Below are 19,399 nucleotides of genomic sequence, written 5' to 3'. Positions count from 1 at the left end.
ACAAGCCCCGCGCTCAACCCAGCCCCCCCGCACCCTCCCCCCTCCGCTCCCCACGTGGGACGGAGGGGGAAGCCCAAAACAAGCCCCGTGCGCAACCCAGCCCCCCCGCTCCCAAATTGATACGGAGGGGGAAGCGCCAACCCAGCTTCCCCCATGCGCGCCTCCTGTGCCAGGCCGCCTCCTGCCCCTGAGCTCCCCCTAATCTCCTGCCCCCGATCCTCACTTGCTGCCCGGGGATGTCCGCCTCTGAAGGGGGTTCGCTTCGGTAGGGGAGCGTGCTGCGGCGTCAGCTGCTTCGGGGGTGGGGGAGGCCTTGCAGAGGCCCTCCTGCCTTGCGGAGGGCCCTGCTGCCTGGCGGAGGCTCCCGCTGCGATGTGTGACCCCCCTGCCTTGCAGAGGCCCTCCTGCCGTGTGGAGGGCCCACTGCCGTGCGGAGACCCACTGCTGCCACGTACGACCCGGTGAGTGTGTGTGTGACAGACTTAGTGACTGTGTCTGTGAGTGAGTGTGAGTGTGTCTGTGAGTGAGTGTGTCTGTGAGTGAGTGTGTCTGTGAGTGAGTGTGTCTGTGAGTGAGTGTGTCTGTGAGTGAGTGTGTGTGTCTGTCTCTGAGTGAGTGTGTCTGCGTGAGAGAGTCTGTGTGAGAGAGTGTGTGTCTGAGTGAGAGAGTGTGTGTGTGTGTGTGTGTGTCTGTGAGTGTGTCGCCCTCTCCCTGTGTCGCCCTCACACTCTCGCCCTCGCACTCTCTCTGTCTGTCTCTCATTCTCTCTTTTTCTGTGTGTCTCTCTTTTTCTGTGTGTCTCTCTTTTTCTGTGTGTCTCTCTTTTTGTGTGTGTCTCTTATTCTGTGTGTCTCTTATTCTGTGTGTCTCTCTTTCACTCTCTCTGTGTGTATCTCTTTTTTTCTGTGTGTCTCTCTTCTGTGTGTCTCTCTTTCTCTCTCTCTGTGTGTGTGTGTCTTTCTCTCTCTCTCTGTGTGTGTGTGTGTGTGTCTTTCTCTCTCTCTCTCTCACTGTGTGTCTTTCTCTCTGTGTGTGCGTGTGTGGGTCTTTCTCTCTCTGTGTGTGTGTGTCTCTCTCTCTGTGTGTCTCTCTCTGTCTTTCTCTCTCTCTGTGTGTCTCTCTCTCTCTCTCTCTCTCTCTCTCTCTCTCTCTGTGTGTGTCTCTCTGTGTGTGTCTCTCTGTGTGTGTCTCTCTGTCTCTCTCACTCTCTCTCTCTCACTCTCACTCTCTGTCTCTCTCACTCTCACTCTCTGTCTCTCTCACTCTCACTCTCTGTCTCTCTCACTCTCACTCTCTGTCTCTCTCACTCTCACTCTCTGTCTCTCTCACTCTCTGTCTCTCTCACTCTCACTCTCTGTCTCTCTCACTCTCACTCTCTGTCTCTCTCACACTCTCTCTGTCTCTCTCACACTCTCTCTGTCTCTCTCACACACTCTGTCTCTCTCACACACTCTCTGTCTCTCTCACTCTCTGTCTCTCTCACTCTCTGTCTCTCTCACTCTCTGTCTCTCTCACTCTCTGTCTCTCTCACTCTCTGTCTCTCTCACTCTCTGTCTCTCTCACTCTCTGTCTCTCTCACTCTCTGTCTCTCTCACTCTCTGTCTCTCTCACTCTCTGTCTCTCTCACTCTCTGTCTCTCTCACTCTCTGTCTCTCTCACTCTCTGTCTCTCTCACTCTCTGTCTCTCTCACTCTCTGTCTCTCTCACTCTCTGTCTCTCTCACTCTCTGTCTCTCTCACTCTCTGTCTCTCTCACTCTCTGTCTCTCTCACTATCTCTCTCTGTCTCTCTCACACTCGCTCTGTCTCTCTCACACTCGCTCTGTCTCTCTCACACTCGCTCTGTCTCTCTCACACTCGCTCTGTCTCTCTCACACTCGCTCTGTCTCTCTCACACTCTCTCTGTCTCTCTCACACTCTCTCTGTCTCTCTCACACTCTCTCTGTCTCTCTCACACTCTCTCTGTCTCTCTCACGCTCTCTCTGTCTCTCTCACGCTCTCTCTGTCTCTCTCACACTCTCTCTGTCTCTCTCACACTCTCTCTGTCTCTCTCACACTCTCTCTGTCTCTCTCACACTCTCTCTGTCTCTCTCACACTCTGTCTCTCTCACACTCTCTCTGTCTCTCTCACACTATGTCTCTCTCTCCCCCACACTCTCTCTCTCTCTCTCCCCCACACTCTCTCTCTCTCCCCCACACTCTCTCTCTCTCCCCCACACTCTCTCTCTCTCCCCCACACTCTCTCACACTCTGGATCTGGATATCTTAACTGCCCTATACTACACCGAAATAACCTATACTGCTTTCTTCCAGATCTGACTCAAGCTTCACACGGAAGACATCGGAACCCCTCCTAACCCAGAAGACAGGTAGGGAACACATCCTCTCCAATGTATAACATTGCGGGAATGAGGGTACCTGGACATTGAGGGACTGAGGATCAGGTAAGATCCCAGGCGGGATTGCTGCTTTAGGTATTGTGAAGCGGGGACATCCAGACACTGGTTAAGGGGTGCAGGAAACATCTGGCTTTTATTTCTAGATCCGACATTTACACACACACACACACACACACACACACACACACACACACACACGTAACAAGGACTAATTGTAGTATAATGTAATACAATAAATACATTTATGTCAAAAACGAATGTTGTTCTGACTAGGAATTTATTAAATGTATTTTATTTATATATTTTATTTTAAAGCGGGGTTTGGGGCGGGACTAGGGGCGGGACTAGTTGTTTAGTTGGGTGAGTAGATTTTTGGGTGATTTGTCGAACACTATATATATATATATATATATATATATATATATATATATATATATATATATATATATATATATATATAAATAATCAATAATTAAACATATATATAATCCATAATTAAACATATTTTCTTAACGGATAATTATATTATAGCAACATAACCACCATAGACAATACCAGTAGATAAGGAAGTTATTGACAACCCAAGTCTACACATTTTCTGATGATGCTATAACGTCTCAAATGTCAGTTAATACTTTTATTTGTTTTTCGATTTAGGACACTACGGAGGGAGTCTTGAATGGCAATTAACACGGATCGGGTTCTGATATCTCTTTATCGAAGCTTCATGAATCTCGCGTTATTATCGTGTTATAATAACCCATGTTTGGAAGTTGGTGAATCCCAGCATATGTTACTTATTCATTGTGTAATAGCTTGTGCTGGAGAAGAAGATTTTCACCCCGTTCATTTGAGTGAAGGTGAACTTTTTTCTAGTGTTGGGAAGCACTTGTTCCTATATTAGCCACAACACCTATGCTGGGAAGCTGTTCCATGCATCCAATACCCTTGTATCTTAAATCTTCAATTACCCCCATTTTGTTGATGTTCTACTGGCCTCCAGAACTGGTCACATTTTACTCTAGGAAAGGAATTACCAATAGTTTATAAAGTGACATTACCTCCTTGCTCTTTCTCCTGCCATCTTAGACAAAACAAAGGAACCTTTGCACACAGTACTATAAAACACGGTCTCTGGTTGCCCTGTCTCTTATGACAAACTCACCCTAAATAGCAACACAGAATGAAGGGTTGTCCGCGCTCTCTATATATTTCAAGTTTAGAGTGCCTTTATGATGTACCTGATACATAATGGGCCCAGGTACAAAAGACGGCATAGCAAAAATGCTACTTTTCTAGAGAATGGCTGGGCAGGCCGCTCGATCAAAACGGAAATGGAACCGTCAGCCAGGGGCGATCATGTGATTGATCCTGGAGTGATCACATGACCAGAAATGCCAAAGGGCCAGCTGTACTCTGCTGCCACTGGAAACCCAGCAGCAAAAATGTTAATCAAACCATCTGTTTATCGAGTGCATTTTGTCTAGGATCAATGAAATTTTTGGTACAGAGTATATATGAATGTTTGAGTGTATTGTATCTTTTTAGCATTTTCACAAAAGAAAACCATGCTTTGTTCAGAAACATAATACATATAAAACATTTTCTGATAAATACATAATGTAATTATTCTTGATACTTCGGGGGTGATGTAACTAGGCAATTTTTGAGCGAAATTTATGTAAATATTGTTAGGGCACGATGAAAATTACTCTAATATATTAAAGCTGCAGTTCAAGCTGCTGTTTTTTTTAAAATATATATTTTTTCCCCATTCAATATGTGCATCAATACAATCTGCACACTGACAAATGATTAGCTAAGCTGCAGATCGATCCGTTCTCCTGTAATCGATCGCTTGCTCCGGGTTATTTAATTCAGTTCTTGCACAGCATTTTGGGCAATGTAGTCCTGGAATATGATTGACTGGGCATTAAAAATGTCTTTAAAACATTTTTTTTAAATGCTACAAGTATTTTCTCATAGTACAGAACTGATTTATAAAAAAAAAAAACACGTTGGATATTGCTTGAACTGCTGCTTTAAGATACTTTAGACCTATTTTTCCCTGTGTGTCAAAATGTCATAGAATAAGGATTCTTCATGGTAGAATGTATGTATTGGGTTATTGATGCAGGAATATAGTATTCTGCCTGTCGCTCTTTTATACTCTCTCTGTCTAATTGTCACTTTATGTTCTCCTTTTTTTGTTACTGGGGAGACCATGTCATACAACAAATGAGGGTATGATAGTAACCTACCACCTGCCAATGGCAGACCAATAATGGTCCCTTGCTGACGTGATGCCTCCCAGTTCTTTCCGACCATTCAAGCTGCTCGGGGACCGGAGTCCTTATCGTTTCGGCGGCAGCGCTACCCATTCTCCAGTCTCTGATGCCTTCGCAGAGAGTACATCTCTATTTGTTACGGTGGAAAACTGATGTGTGTTGGGTGCTATATTACAATCCTTTCAGTGCTTGAAAGGCCTGCAATGCTTTGCTGCCAGAATGGGCCTGCAACACATTGCGGAGCAATGGGGCTAAAGTGTATAGAGGGAAACTGATGTGTTAGGGGATACCTTTAAAGCTGGGGTGGACAACTGCAGTCCTCAAGGGTCACCAACAGGTCAGGTTTTAAGGATATTTCTACTTCAAAACATACAGGACCCCTATAAGCTCATATTGAACCCCCAAAATAACCACAACATATATATATGCGTATAAGTGTCAAAGAGGAGTGATACTGAGCATGGCAATATATATTTAAAATATTCATGTTCTGTCTCTGGTTTTAAATATTTCTTCTTCAACACAGATGGCTCAGTCGTTGATTGAGCCTCTTTTGCTTAAGCAGGGATATCCTTAAAATCTGACCTGCTGGTGGCCCTTGAGGACTGGAGTTGGACACCCCTAGCTTAAATTGTATGGAGAGAAACGGATGACGCAGCTTAATTGTTTTATTAGGTTTGAATTTGAGTTTGCTTCAATAGGTCAATGAAGCTGCGAATTATAAGTATAACGTGTAAAAAGTTAATACTGGGAAATCAAAGAAAGCTGGTCGACACACAACTGTAAATCTGGGTGTATATAATTGATGGGCCAACAGAAAAAATATATTATACTCCCTGATAACTTACCTGTGCCTTTATGTGCTGATCAGGAGCAGTAACCAGGCTTGCACAACTGAGCCAGAGCATCACCATGATGGATAGGAAGAGGCATGCAGCCAGAATCCAGCGTGGTAACCCTGACCGCCTGTAAGAAAGAGCCCAAATGACTTACTGCTCTGTGCAAACCACATCAGTTCTCCGGTACAGCCGTAACCAGCAACTTACAGATGTACCAGACATTATTACCCCTGTGAACGCACAAAATAACACATTAAATAATGCATGCGTTATCTTCTTCACCATTATCAATGGCCTTACTGTTGACTAACACACTCATCGCATTAATGGGGGTCTTCTTCATCTCTACTTTAATACTGCAATGAACTGGATGCCCGCAGCTCAATAACACATTCTCTAGAATTGTTAGCAATATTTTTGCAAGGGATCCTACACTTTTTTTTAAATTACAAAATTACAATTGATTCAGAAAGGGGGCACATGGTCTGATTATTTGCTGTATGGGTTAAAAGTTAAAAGGTAACATAAAGCAAGCAGTTCCTCCTACTCGTTTTTCTTTCCGAATTATCTGTTTACCATGTAATTGTTAAAAATGATTTTAAATACTTATACTTGTCCAAAAAGGGTCAATCGGCCAAATGTAACCTATTAAACATGCCACTGTCCTTAGTTCACTTTTGTCCTACAAGGCACTGACCCATTAAGGGAGGTAATAATGTTGCAGTGAGTTCACATTACATATTAAGAGGTCCTGTATTTTTTTTTTATTATTATATATAAATATTCATCACATTGAAATCTGCCGAACAGATCAATGTAAATGGAATGCAAAAAAAGTAAAGTTAATTTCTAAAAGAAAAACGTTTTTCAAACAAGATGTAATTTTCAGTGTTACGGACTCTAAATAAATAAATATAACCATTCGATGAAAATGTTTTGATGTACTGGGGTACTTTGTTGATCCCTATTCTCTGTTGAGTGTGGTTGGGACCAGTATAGAGGATTGGACACCCCTCAAATCCCAATAAATTGTATCATTTAACATTGCAGTCCCTCCAAGGACCAAAAATAACCAATATCACGTGTTTAAAGAGTTACATTTAGGTAATTGATACATCGTTTCTTTAAAAAAAAAAACACCCATAGAAAATACTGATTTTTGTAAGTTACTTTATAACAGGAGATATTGGGAGGGGTTTCATTTCCTCTGGCTGCTCCCTTCTGTGTAACATCACGGTGTGCTAAACAGGCGTTTGCACAGACAAATCCCACCTCTCCTCGCACCTTATTTTTATTGTCTCCAAAAGGGGCAGTGTGAGCGAGAGGATGAGTAAACACCTTATTAACCAGCACCCCAACAGCGTATTGTTAAAAGAGGACTGGGCACTGGCCCTCTTAGCCAGGTAGGTATCAGCCTATGCGTCAACAAGGAAGAGCAACCCCATAGTCACTAGTACTGGTAGCTTCAGGTTGGCAGACATTTTAAGATCCCAAAAACAGCAATACTTCAGAGGTAAATGTCTCATGAGATAGGGGGCTCCTTGTGGCAAGACAGCACACACTGTTGCTTGGAAACATAACATACTGTACATACTTGGACATGCATCCCAAGAAATCATGCTCTGGTTGTGCGGTCTCCAAATGGGGCAGCTTGTGTTTCACTTTGGAGTCTTTTCCGGGCGGCTTCTCTATTTTGTCTCGTAGACCTGTAAAAAGTTTAGAAGTTACCCTTGTACGTCCTATAAAAGTCCTGCAACTCACTGCAAACTCCTGATTATATATACTGTACAACACTTCATAGCATGAGACATTGTTCCCCCCCAGAAAACACAATATATTCCATTAGAATGCAGAATATCACAGAGTTTCCATAGGATTCAAGGGCAGTATTGGTGCAGAATATGACAACATATCCCACAAGAGGGAACAATGAAGCCTGCTACAGCTGTAGGCCGATTGCCCTTTAACTTACTGTATAGTAGGAAGAGCTGACTTTTGAATGTAACCCCTCTCGCTGGCATACAAGCTTGTTCTGCGGCGTGTGGCAAGTTCTCTCCCAGTGCACAGGGCATCGCCACTGGGTCTTTATGCTTGCAGTTGTCACATGATGTGAACCCCTGTCCTTAATATATCCCTGCCCAGTGAGGAACAGAGATTTCTTGTGTCGCATTTACACACAACAGGGGAATTCTGTTTAAAGGTCGCTAAGCTGTCTGTGAGTGACACCGTATTAGGAAAGAGATTCATTTTACCTTTACAAAAGGTGCATTCCCACCCAGGACCAAAGTGAATTAATGGCAGTGATGGGTTTAGTGGATTTATTGATTGCTAGGGCAGGGATGTCAACACTCACTGATTTTCTGCCAGGTCTAACTAATCTGTTAGCGTTTGCCGCACTGATTTTTAGCTTCTACGTCTCAGAATTCAATGGAGTCTGACTGTTAAAAATCAGTACTTTTCCCATTAATATGCCATTAATTCTTAAGGCAGGTTTTGTTGGTACAAGCTGTGTAATGCAGTAGGCAAAATATGTTCAGAATGGAAAGGAGGCTAAAGGTGACACCCTCTGTGTTAATTAGCATTGCCATTACCCAGAATCCCTGGCTGCAGTTTAATCATCTGATAATGGAAAATATTTTCAGAGGGGAAAAACTCTTTGTTCACTTTAATGATTCTTATTTCATGATAATGACATTTTTCTTCAGAAACTGGGACCCGTTTCTTAAAGTTATTGCGTGACCTGAGGAAGAGAGAGAACTCTCGAAAGCTTGGCTTACAATATCAATAGAGTCCAAATTAAAAAAAATATCACTTAATACTAAAGTACTCATTTATTCTGCACTATCGCAACTGGACGAAGAGGGCGCTTAAATTAACGTTATTCAGAACCAAAGTAGTCTTAATCTTTCCTTTGTCTGAGGACGAATGTTAACCAATTTGCTATACAATTTATTTATTTATAAAATATTTTACCAGGAAGTAATACATTGAGAGTTACCTCTCGTTTTCAAGTATGTCCTGGGCACAGAGTAAGACAAATAATACATGGTTACAAATACAGTTACATTAATGAACAGGGTATACATTATATACAAGACATTGCATGCACAGTTAAAGAAAATATATATTATGGGCGTATGAAACAGTTACATACCAGATTAAAATGTGAGACAGCCTTAGATTTGAAAGAACTTAAACTGGTGGTGGATGTGAGAGTCTCTGGTAGGTTGTTCCAGTTTTGGGGTGCACGGTAGGAGGAGGAACGGCCGGATACTTTGTTGAGCCTTGGGACCATGAACAGTCTTTTGGAATCTGATCTCAGGTGATAAGTGCTGCAAGTGGTAGGGGTGAGGAGCTTGTTTAGATAGGTGGGTAGCTTGCCCATAAAGAATTTAAAGGCAAGACAGGAAAGGTGAACTTTGCGCCTAGACTCTAGTGATGACCAATCTAGTTCTTTGAGCATTTCGCAGTTATGTGTGTTGTAGTTGCATTGGAGAACAAAACGACAAATTGAATTGTAGAGGGTGTCAAGTTTGCTAAGGTGGGTTTGAGGTGCCAAGCCATATACTATGTCTCCATAGTCAATAATTGGCATTAGCATCTGCTGTGCGATACGCTTTCTGACCAGGAGACTTAGGGAGGATTTGTTCCTGTAAAGTACCCCTAGTTTGGCATAGGTCTTGGTTGTCAGGGTATCAATGTGCATTCCGAATGTTAAGTGGGAGTCAAACCATAAGCCCAGGTATTTAAAACTAGTGACAGGGGTTAGGGTGGTGTTAGCGTTGGTTCTAATCAGCTCAGTCGCTGGAAGCTTTAAAAATGTAGTCTTGGTCCCAAATACCATTGTTACAGTCTTGTCAGTGTTTAAAAACAGTTTGTTTTGGGAAATCCAGTTTTCGAGTCTCAAAAAGTCAGACTGAAGTATGTGTTGAAGGTGAGAGAGGCTATGGCTGTGTGCATATAGGATTGTGTCGTCTGCATACATGTGTACTGAGGCTTCCTTACAAGCTGTGGGAAGATCATTGATGAACACTGAGAAGAGTAGGGGCCCCAGAACAGAGCCTTGCGGGACACCACAGGTGATATCCAGGGGGTTGGAGTTAGAGCCCGAGATGGACACATGTTGGGATCTTCCTGATAGGTAGGACTGAAACCAGTTTAAAGCATGCTTCCCTATTCCAGAGCTCTCGAGTTTGTTAAGCAGGATAGCATGATCAACAGTATCAAAAGCCTTTGCAAAATCTAGGAATACTGCACCAGTGAGTTGTCCCCGTTCCATTCCACACTGGATTTCATTGCAAACTTTTAGCAGGGTAGTTATGGTGGAGTGTTTGGGGCGAAAGCCAGATTGGAATTGGCTAGGGAAATTTGTCATGTTATAGAAATCGCTTAATTGGGAGTGGACACATTTTTCCATGACTTTGGATAGTATGGGGAGAAGGGAGATTGGCCTGTAGTTTGAGACTGTTTTTGTCCCCACTTTTGAAGATTGGGACAACTCTGGCAGTTTTCCAGGTCTTAGGGATATGGCCTGCAGACAGGATAGAGTTGACTATGGAAGCAATTAGTTTGGCAATGGCTGGGGCACCAAGTCGTAGGAACCTAGATTGTAGTAAGTCAGGTCCGCATTGGCTGCTTAGTTTTAGTTTGAGGAGCGCTTGTGTAATCTCCTCTTCAGATACTGGGCCAAATTGAAAATTGTAGGCAGTGTCGGGAGGGGGTGGGGCTATGTGTGTACTCCCAGGATGAGATTCAGATTTGTGGTTTGGGCTGCGTTTCGCTAATAAGTTAGTGGCACACCCCACAAAGTAATCATTGAGTGCATTTGCAATGTCAGTGGGGTTTGTCAGAGTAATATCCCCCTTAGTGATATTACTTGGTTGTTGATGGTTTGGAGGCTGGAATATATTGTTGATAACCTTCCAGAAGTTAGCTGGGTTTGATGTATTTTGGTGGAGATTGTCAGAGTAATATTGTGCTTTTGCATGCCATGTTTGCCTTGTGCACATGTTCCGCAGGCATCTGTAGTGATTGAAATCCTTGATAGTGCCAGTTACTTTGTAGCTTTTCCACAAGGTATCCCTGAGCTGGTAGAGTGCAATAAGGTCAGTTGTAACCCATGGAAGGTGGGCCCCCCGTACCCTTATTTTGCGTAGTGGAGCATGGGTATCGCAGAGTTTTAAGAACTCTGATTGGAAATATTCTAGCGCAGAATCAGGGTCGGGAATTAAATCGATTCTGTGCCATGGGCAGTTGGTAAGGTCATCCAGAAACTGTTGTGGGTTAAAGTTTTTAAATGTTCTAGTGAGGAGAACTTTAGGGCTTGAATGGGGCAGTTTAATTTTCCTTACACAGTACACTATTGCATGGTCACTGAAAATTCTGAACAATGCTGGTCCCTCTGGCAGCAGAGTAGTGCATCGCTGGGCTAAAGGCACCCTCTGCTATTTATAGCTTCATATTCCCAAATGCTGTTAATAGCAAACTCAATTATATTAATAATATTCCCCCAATTCCTATACTTTCACACCAACGGACTAGACTAACATTGTATATACTATATTTGTAGGGGAGCTAGGGCCTGTGGCGCAGGGACATAAAGTGGCCTGTTCAAGGTCACAAGGAGCGGACACTGGCATTTAAACTGGGTTGACCCACTTTGGTTGCCTCCTCTAATATGGAGGAGCAGTCACATGGTTGGGATTTGCTGGAGGATCATGGCACTCTGGCACCAAAGTCGGTAAAAGGAGGGAGATTACTACTGCGCTGCTCCTACAGCCCTTTATGATTTGTGCGTGAATCAATCCGCAGGAGTACAGGTGGCATATCCCGGTCTGCATCAGATAGAAGAAACGTGGCTTTGTACATACGCTGCAGTTTCGAGCACGCAGTGGCATCTCGTTCAAAAACATATTGGTCTCGGACACACCTCCCCATTGACGTACAGCAGCATGTTCCATTTACCTGTGTGTGGCATCAGGGTATTAAACCTGGATGAAAGCCAAGCCTTTTCTGTGACATCCGATCTTGGAGCCTGTAGCTCCAGCACTGGGAACTCCATCTCCGGCTGTGACTGAACAAAGAGACAGAGAATAAAACCATATTGGGCAAACTACTATGAGTTTTCAAACATTATCTTTGTTGTCATAATCCTTACGTATAATTAACAAGTGTCTAGCCATCACGCTGGCTCACAACCTTTTAAAAAAAAAAAGGTAACAAAACTGCCCGAAGAAAGTACCTCTGTGGTCCAGAAAGCTAGCACTCTTGTTTACCACGAATTAGCTCAGGGGCTCTCAACTCCAGTCCTCAAGACCCCCAACAGGTCAGGTTTTAAGGATATCCCTGCTTCAGAACACGTGGCTCAATCAATGACTGAAGCAGGGATATCTTTAAAACTTGACCTGTTGGTGGCCCTTGAGGACTGGAGTTGGCCACCCCTGCACTAAAGCAATGGAATCCCCCCCTTGATACACAATACTGAGCTCCAATAATTGTGCTGGTAAAATATCTGCAATGTGGATGCCAAACCACAGCTATGCAGCCATCTATCTACAGTATGCAGCTATCTATCTATGCAGTATGTGCTATTTGAATTGTGAAGTGTTTTTCCAAGCCCTTAAACTGCAAAAAGCGAGATAGCAGATGTAATCCGAGTGCATGAAATCCTTATCTGCCACTAAGATGACAAAATTGTATATTTCAGCTTGGAAACCTGTTATTGAGAACAATAGTGCAGACAGATTAGTTCTCAGTTTCTCCTGCACATTTATTTTTTAACCCTTCTGCTGCCAGCGGAGTCTGCAATGCATGCTTTGTGTTATTAATGGACTTCAAAAAGCCTCATCGGAGATGCCGAGTGTTCAACAATCGGTTTCACAGGCAAAGCCCTTCTCTCCCTTCCCCTCTCAGGGATGTCAACCTCCAAGGACTGGAATCAGGGAGATTCGGGTGCTTTCAAACAAAAACTGGCATTTTAATGGAAAAGTTTATTAGTGAGACTTCACTGTACTGGATTAGTGGTCCTCAAGACCCTTCAACAGGTCAGGTTTTCAGAATACCACTGCCCTAGCGAGTGGTTGTGCGGCCCTGACTTCACGCGGCTGGTTTGCCCTCATTGGCTGAACCGTCGCCGTGATGTGGCCAATGCTCGGCCGCCGCCCCAAAAGACAAAAATCTTGTCTTTTGGCCAAGGTGGTCGCGCACCGTGCCTTGTACGCACACGTACACACACACAGACTGGGGCCTGCCCCATAGAGGGCTGTGCCTTGTGTACAGCGGCCGTGGCCACTGGGGACCTAGCCTTAGAAAGCTGTATACAAGACCCATGCTAAAATAAAAAGGGAGAGAGACTTCTTTAAGTCATCCATTTACAGAAGCTTGCTTGCCTTCTACATCATTATTTGAATGGTCACTGTTACGGTCCTAGTATTGAGAAATGTACCATTGGAGCTCAAAATGCCGACTGTCAATATTGACCATTTATGGAAGCGTGGCGGTCTTCTCCAAATGAATTCACCCATCCCCACACTCGCCACGTGCTTTCATACCTGGAATACCACCACTTTGCCATCGTCGGCTTGCAGGTAGAAAGTCCAGGTGGAGGAGATGAAACTCTGAGCGGAGCTGACAATGTCACTGCAGAAGCTGGAAATCAGGTCAAACACAGAGAAAAAAGCGGGAGGTCTGAGATCCAGCATCTGCAATAAACAGACATTTTTTAGTTTTTGTTAGAATTAAAAAATATTTTTGAATTATATCACTAATACTTCACTTCAGGGGTTATCCTATTTTTCCAATCACACTATTCATGGAAGTGTCTCGAGCGCGTATATCAGTCCATTTATTGACATCTCCTTTTTAAATCTGCTAGTTTTGAGAGTGCATGTTACTGGGTGCTCCATCTACTCTCCTTGCCTTTGGGGAGAGGTACTACTACTACTACTAAAAATAATAATAATGTTTTTGGTTAAAATAAAAAGTAAGTTATGTATGAAGAAGCAAAAGGCTGGTTTGACCTTTGACAATTGAAGTGGACGGGTTGAAGTCACACCGGGACTGGCTAAAAATCTCGAAGTCAATGGGGGTTGTCAGATGATCGTGCTGGGATTGGCCACTTCGGAGTATTTTGAAGTACCCCCTGGAAGATACCCTACGGTTACATCCAAGTGAATGGGCCAATGGGTCGTATTTACCAAGCTGTGCTGAAGTGTTATATGGAGTAGCACGGCTTAGTACAGCGGTGCGCAAAGCGGGAGTTTTGTCTGGGGGGGGGGCGCGGGCCGTTGCAGAAGCCCCGCGCTCTTCCCCCAGGCATTCAATTTAATGCTGGGGGATCGCGCGAGGCCTGTGCAACAAGGAAACTTACCTTGTTTCAGACGAGTCTCCATGGCAACACAGAGTGAAATGACGCCGCGGGGTCATGTGACGTGACGTCGCCGGCGTCAAATGACACCGCGGGTCACGTGACGTCACACCACCCCGGAGCGACATTTGACGCTTATGGAAGGTAGGAGAGGGGGCGCGAGACCGAGGGAGGCCTGGCAGGGGGGTGCAGCTTAAAATGTTTGCGTTCCCCTGGCTTAGTACTGTACATTCAGCCTCTAGTCCACCAGCTCCCAGTGGGAGCTAACCTTTGCTTGTAAGAGATGTATGTATGTATGTATGTATGTATGTATGTACTGTATGTAGCCATCCATGTACATAGCGCTTTACAGAAGTAGTACACAAAACATAATAGGAGAACAGCATCAAATAATTTTACCAACTGATACAATTGAACATTTTTATTCCTGTACAGGGCAAAATATAAGATGATTCCTACAGTACATAGTTTGTACAGGAAAAATTAATTCAGGAGAATAGAACAGCTGTATTTAGAATTAAATTATCCTATAGAGAACATTCTTTTTAATATTAGGAGTATTTTCTTCTGCATTTGGTATTCGGTTTGGCTTTTTTTTTTTTAATAGAAATTTTGTGATCTACAGTACAAAGAATATAAAAATAGGTTGACTTCTGTATCCAATTACTATGCGTAATCTATTCTGCCTGTCTTTCTTTAGATGCAGGAGGAAACGTTTTTTTATTTAAATAGCAGACTGCTTGAAACAGTAATGCTATCATCTCTTATCAATCTAATTTGTGAGCTGGCCCATCCAAAGACAGGAATGTAGCCATCTATAATAAGATGAATGTATAAAAATGTAAGATGTGTCATCGAAGGAATACATCATGGAATTGTATGTTGTTTCGCCAGATACTATTTTTGTTCAATCAAGATCTGGAATGGACCAATGTCTAGTGCGTTTCTACAACAAATCCCTGGAATCCAACCAGAGATGTCAACCTCCACGGACCATAAATCAGTGAGATTTGGGGGTTCTAGAACAAAAAGCATTTTAAGTGCCGTTTTCTATCGGGGAGACTCCATTGATGTCTATGAGAAGCTGGTGCTAAAAATCATGACACAGACTCCAAATCAGTGAGACTCAAAGAATATCAGTGAGAGGGGACAGGTCTGGGAATGTACCAAGTTAAAATGCTGAAGTACTCACAATCCCTGTAAAATACCAGTGTACAGTGTACAACGTCGGGCTACTGTAAACAAAATCTCTGGAATTAGCCTTTGCAGGGCTACTCAAAATTACTGGACTATACCCAACTCTAATGCGGATGTGTTCGAAATCTGGAGTGCACCAAATTTTAATGAAGGGATATGCACAATCACTGGAATGTACCAAATTCGGTAACATAGTTACTCACAATCTAAATTGCACCAATCTCCATTGCAGGGTAACTCATTTAGCACACCCCAATTTGATGAGCAGATTTTCAAACAGCTGCTATCCATTCACCTTTTATGCTCCACTGATCAGAAATGGGCAGAGGGTCAAAGCCTGGTGTGCCAGATAAACCAGAACGAAAAGGTTTCCCAAACAGGGTGGTTTTTATTGTTTGTTTTTTTTAAAGATACTTTTATTAAGCATTGGTGACTTTTTCCCACATAAAATGGCCAGAAAGCCAATTAGCAGTGTCCTGGTTCTACATCCCCATTTACGGACATGAACAATTTTTTTTTAAATTGTGCCAACATTCAACGAAGCACATTTTAAAGACATTTGAACAACTGAGGTCATATGACTCCATATGCTGCCAGTTTCATGTATTCCGCAGTAGTGGGAATTTTTGGGGATAGTTAACTCAAACGTCTAATTAAGAGAGGGGGAGTCTGATGTTCTGTAACCCACCTATCCCCTCCCCCTCAAATTTATATGACACCCCATTTTCAGTTATACTAGGAAGAAAATATAGTTCAAGGGAAAAAATAAAGACACAACAGTTGAAGGAAGAGTATATTGTAGTGATCTAAAACTGTATGTAAAAGTCTTCTCCCTCCCTCTCCCCCATGGGGGAAGGCAAATAAAATGAATAAAGCATATTTGAAGACGTTTATATATCTCTAATAATGTTGGTAACAATGTGTCACAGAGGTTGGCGACCTACAGACCTTAGTTTCATTCAGGCCATTTGAAATTTTGCATTATAACTTCTAATACGGTTTCTTTTGTATACACACACACACACACACACACACACACACACACACACACACACACACACACACACTACATGGTGCCACTTCTCTGGACATCTTCTAGGAGCAGTTCAACACAGTGAGTCAAAAATATATATTTTTAAACACCAGTGGAATTTGCTTCTTTAGAAATATTTAATCCCTCTTAAATTAAAATGGTATTAACTTCTCATTTAATACTGACTAACCTTAAAACTCGCCCCACAAATCAAGCATCCCAATAGTCTGCACTCATGGTTACTGTCCCACAGTCACTCCTACCACCCATGGTGGCCAAGCTCTGCCATCTACTGCACTTATTCTCGCACCTGCTGTCTCTGTAACTCTCCCAACATACCACTTAGGAAAGGAAGTCCCTGCCCCGGAGAGCTTACAATCTATTGTCTGATTTTGCTGCACTTATTGTATTATTATAATTCCCTGTATTGTATTCTATGTGAAGCGCTGTGTACACTTATGGCGCTATATAAATAAAGACATACAATAAAGTGTTTCTTAGTTGCATCTTCTGAAAAATGTATGTTTTTCTTTGTCAGGAACTTATCTGTTTTAGTAATGACGGCTTCAGAATGAATTCATAAAACAAACAAATCTAACAAGTTATCTGCGTTTTTGAGGCCTGAAACAGTCTCATCACCAAAAGGGATTAAAGATGGTAAAAACTCCCCAAAGCATTGGTTTACAATGGAAAACATTAACAAGTGTAAGATATCATATATACAGTACTTACAGTATACTTGTCAGGTGTCATTCAGCTGCATTTAACCTATTAAAACATGTACTTTCATCCCAGGCAGGACTCCCCCCTCAGGACAGTGTAACTTTCTTGCTTTTAACAATCTACACTAACTGTCGTCACGGACCAAGGGACTGTACCTCATTTCAGGGGCCATATTTCCGCAGTAATTAAGAAAAACAAAGCTTAGAAATGAATTAGTGCACAAATATTTAAAAACAAGTGGTCTCCAGAGCTGAACCGCTGCACACCGAGCTTCAGGGACCCCCAGGTTCCTGAAATATTATTACTCTGAAATTCCCTTGCAAACATTCCTGCCCAGGGGAAATAATATGGCCACTGCAATTTGCCTCACTCTGACAGCCAATAGAATGCCAGAGCATCATCGTGAGAGGACAGTGAAGCTTCTGATTGGGTAAGCCTGCAGCCTTGTTTTTCCTTGCAAGTACTGGCAAAAGTTTAAAAACATTTTTTTAATCTCAGCAATAAGGGAGTCTCCAAAAATGTGAGTGCCGCAGTTCAGTTCTAGAGGACCCCCTGGTTTATAGAAGGTAAAAAAACAATACTTTATTTTGGGAGCATTTGCTAATTTAGAAACAGCAATACAGGTTTCATTTATTGAAGCAGGGGGTCTCCAGAGCTGAACTGTGTTAATTTCAGCTCAAGGGACCCCCTGCTTCCAGAGATACGCACCTCCGTGGGGGGGGGGGTGCTGGTACCTCTGAAGTCAGGGAACTATGTGCCTACCAAAATAGCGGTGTTTAAATGTACCGTGTCACAGAGGCCAATAGGGAGCCGTGACGTCATCCTGTGCGGCTTCTTATTGGCCCATGTGACGCGGGAGCTTTAAACTCCACAGAGATACCGGCACCACTATAGAGGTAAGTAGCTGTGGAAGCAAGGGGTCCCTGGAGCTGAAATTAATGGGGTTTCGGTTTCGGAGACCCCCTGCTTCAAACCTGTAATAATGAAAAAATAAAAAAAGAATAAAAACAATAAATGACACCTGTTTTGCTGCTTTAATGCACAGTTTTTCCTGATAGTTGCAGTGTCCTTAACATATATATATATAAAACAAAATGTGAAATATACTGTAGCTGTACACATGACTGCAAACAGAAATGTAAAAACAGGGAACAAATAAGACAGCATTTGATATACAGTAAGCACGCAGCACGAAGAACAGATTTTCGTTAATAGTGGTGCTTTTTTTTTTTTAAATCAGATTGGGATTTATGGAAGATTTCAGAAGGAGTCAGTTATCTGGTGAGGAGGCAGCCGCAGATCTCCCCGGGGAATTAATTTGCATGTAGAAACATGCAGATTATTGGCTAATACGGAAATGTATGTTAGCAGATAGTTACTGACTGGCACTGAGTTTGAAACAGGGGAACCTGGTTCAGTTCCCGGTATCGGCTCCTTGTGACCTTGGGCAAGTCACTTTATCTCCCTGAGGCACCAAAAACATAGATTGTAAGCTCCACAGGGCAGGGACCTGTGCCTGCAAAATGTCTCTGTAAAGCGCTACATAAAACTAGCAGCGCTATACAAGAACATGCTATTATTATTATTTGGAAAGAAAAGATTCCTGAGGCGAGCAGCACGTACAGATGTAGCAAGAAATCGGGGAAAGCCGTGAGTCCGAGGGTTATGGTTCCGCAGAATTTCACAATATCATTTTAGGGTCACTTAACAAAAAAAAAAGTTGGAAACCACTAGGTTAAAGTGAAATAATGGCATACAGATACATCCTCTGTGTGCATCTTTTAATGTTTCCTATTGTCACTCCCCAAATTATGAGCAGACACACACAGGATTACAAATCCCTCACTCAGCTTGAATTTAAAGAGGCGATCCAAGCAGCACATAAATAAAAAAACATACATTTTTGTTTTAATATACTTTATACAGCCTTTGATGACTTTTATTGAAAATGAATTACCTAAGCTGCCAATCGATTTGTTCTCCTGTCATCAACCACCAAAGATCCTGTTTCACCTAATAGCTGCCTTTCAGTTTCAATCAATCCTTCAGTCAGTAACTCAGCAGCTACAATCTATCCTTGTAACATTGTCTATTGTTACAAGTTACAGCTCAAATGGCTGGGACCATTTGCAACAAATTATCACAAACAGGAAAGTGTTGCAAAGATCTTGCACTGCTAAAACCTGCTATAGAAATCAAAGGATGCTCAGTATATTAAAACTTATTAAAATGGCATTAAAGAGCTGAAAAATAAAAAATAAATGTAAAAAGTGCAGTAAGTATTATCTAATACTACAGAACTGATTTAAAATAAATAAAGTTGGATATTGCTTGGATTGCTTCTTTAACAGCAACTTTACTTCTGTTTGGCCTCAGTATATACCCCAGGTTTATCCAACAATGAGAAATACAGTAGAATGGGAGCTGGTACCTTTTCTCGTTGGTTCTCAACTTCAGGGAGCTGTTTCCTGCAGCCAGTGGTACATCCATACTGTTCATCGGCTTTGGCGTAGGCTTCAACACAGGCTGTAAAGCAGAAAACAGGTCATACATATGG

The 19,399-nt window shown here is 42.6% G+C and overlaps 1 protein-coding gene across 1 annotated transcript in view; it reads right to left on the bottom strand.

Annotated features, from left to right (window-relative positions):
* TMEM59L (transmembrane protein 59 like) overlaps nt 1-19,399 on the bottom strand; it is a 48,336-nt gene that overhangs the window by 7,480 nt on the left and 21,457 nt on the right. The window contains exons 3-7 of the mRNA XM_075610857.1: nt 19,274-19,368; nt 13,075-13,224; nt 11,489-11,597; nt 7,119-7,230; nt 5,534-5,651 (exon numbers count right to left, since the gene is read on the bottom strand). Of these exons, the coding sequence (XP_075466972.1) occupies nt 5,534-5,651; nt 7,119-7,230; nt 11,489-11,597; nt 13,075-13,224; nt 19,274-19,368 (584 nt within the window). The remainder of the gene's footprint in view (nt 1-5,533; nt 5,652-7,118; nt 7,231-11,488; nt 11,598-13,074; nt 13,225-19,273; nt 19,369-19,399) is intronic.

This window comes from Ascaphus truei, chromosome 8, assembly GCF_040206685.1.
Source record: "Ascaphus truei isolate aAscTru1 chromosome 8, aAscTru1.hap1, whole genome shotgun sequence".
Lineage (NCBI taxonomy): Eukaryota > Metazoa > Chordata > Amphibia > Anura > Ascaphidae > Ascaphus > Ascaphus truei.
This window is presented reverse-complemented; position numbering and strand designations above follow the sequence as displayed.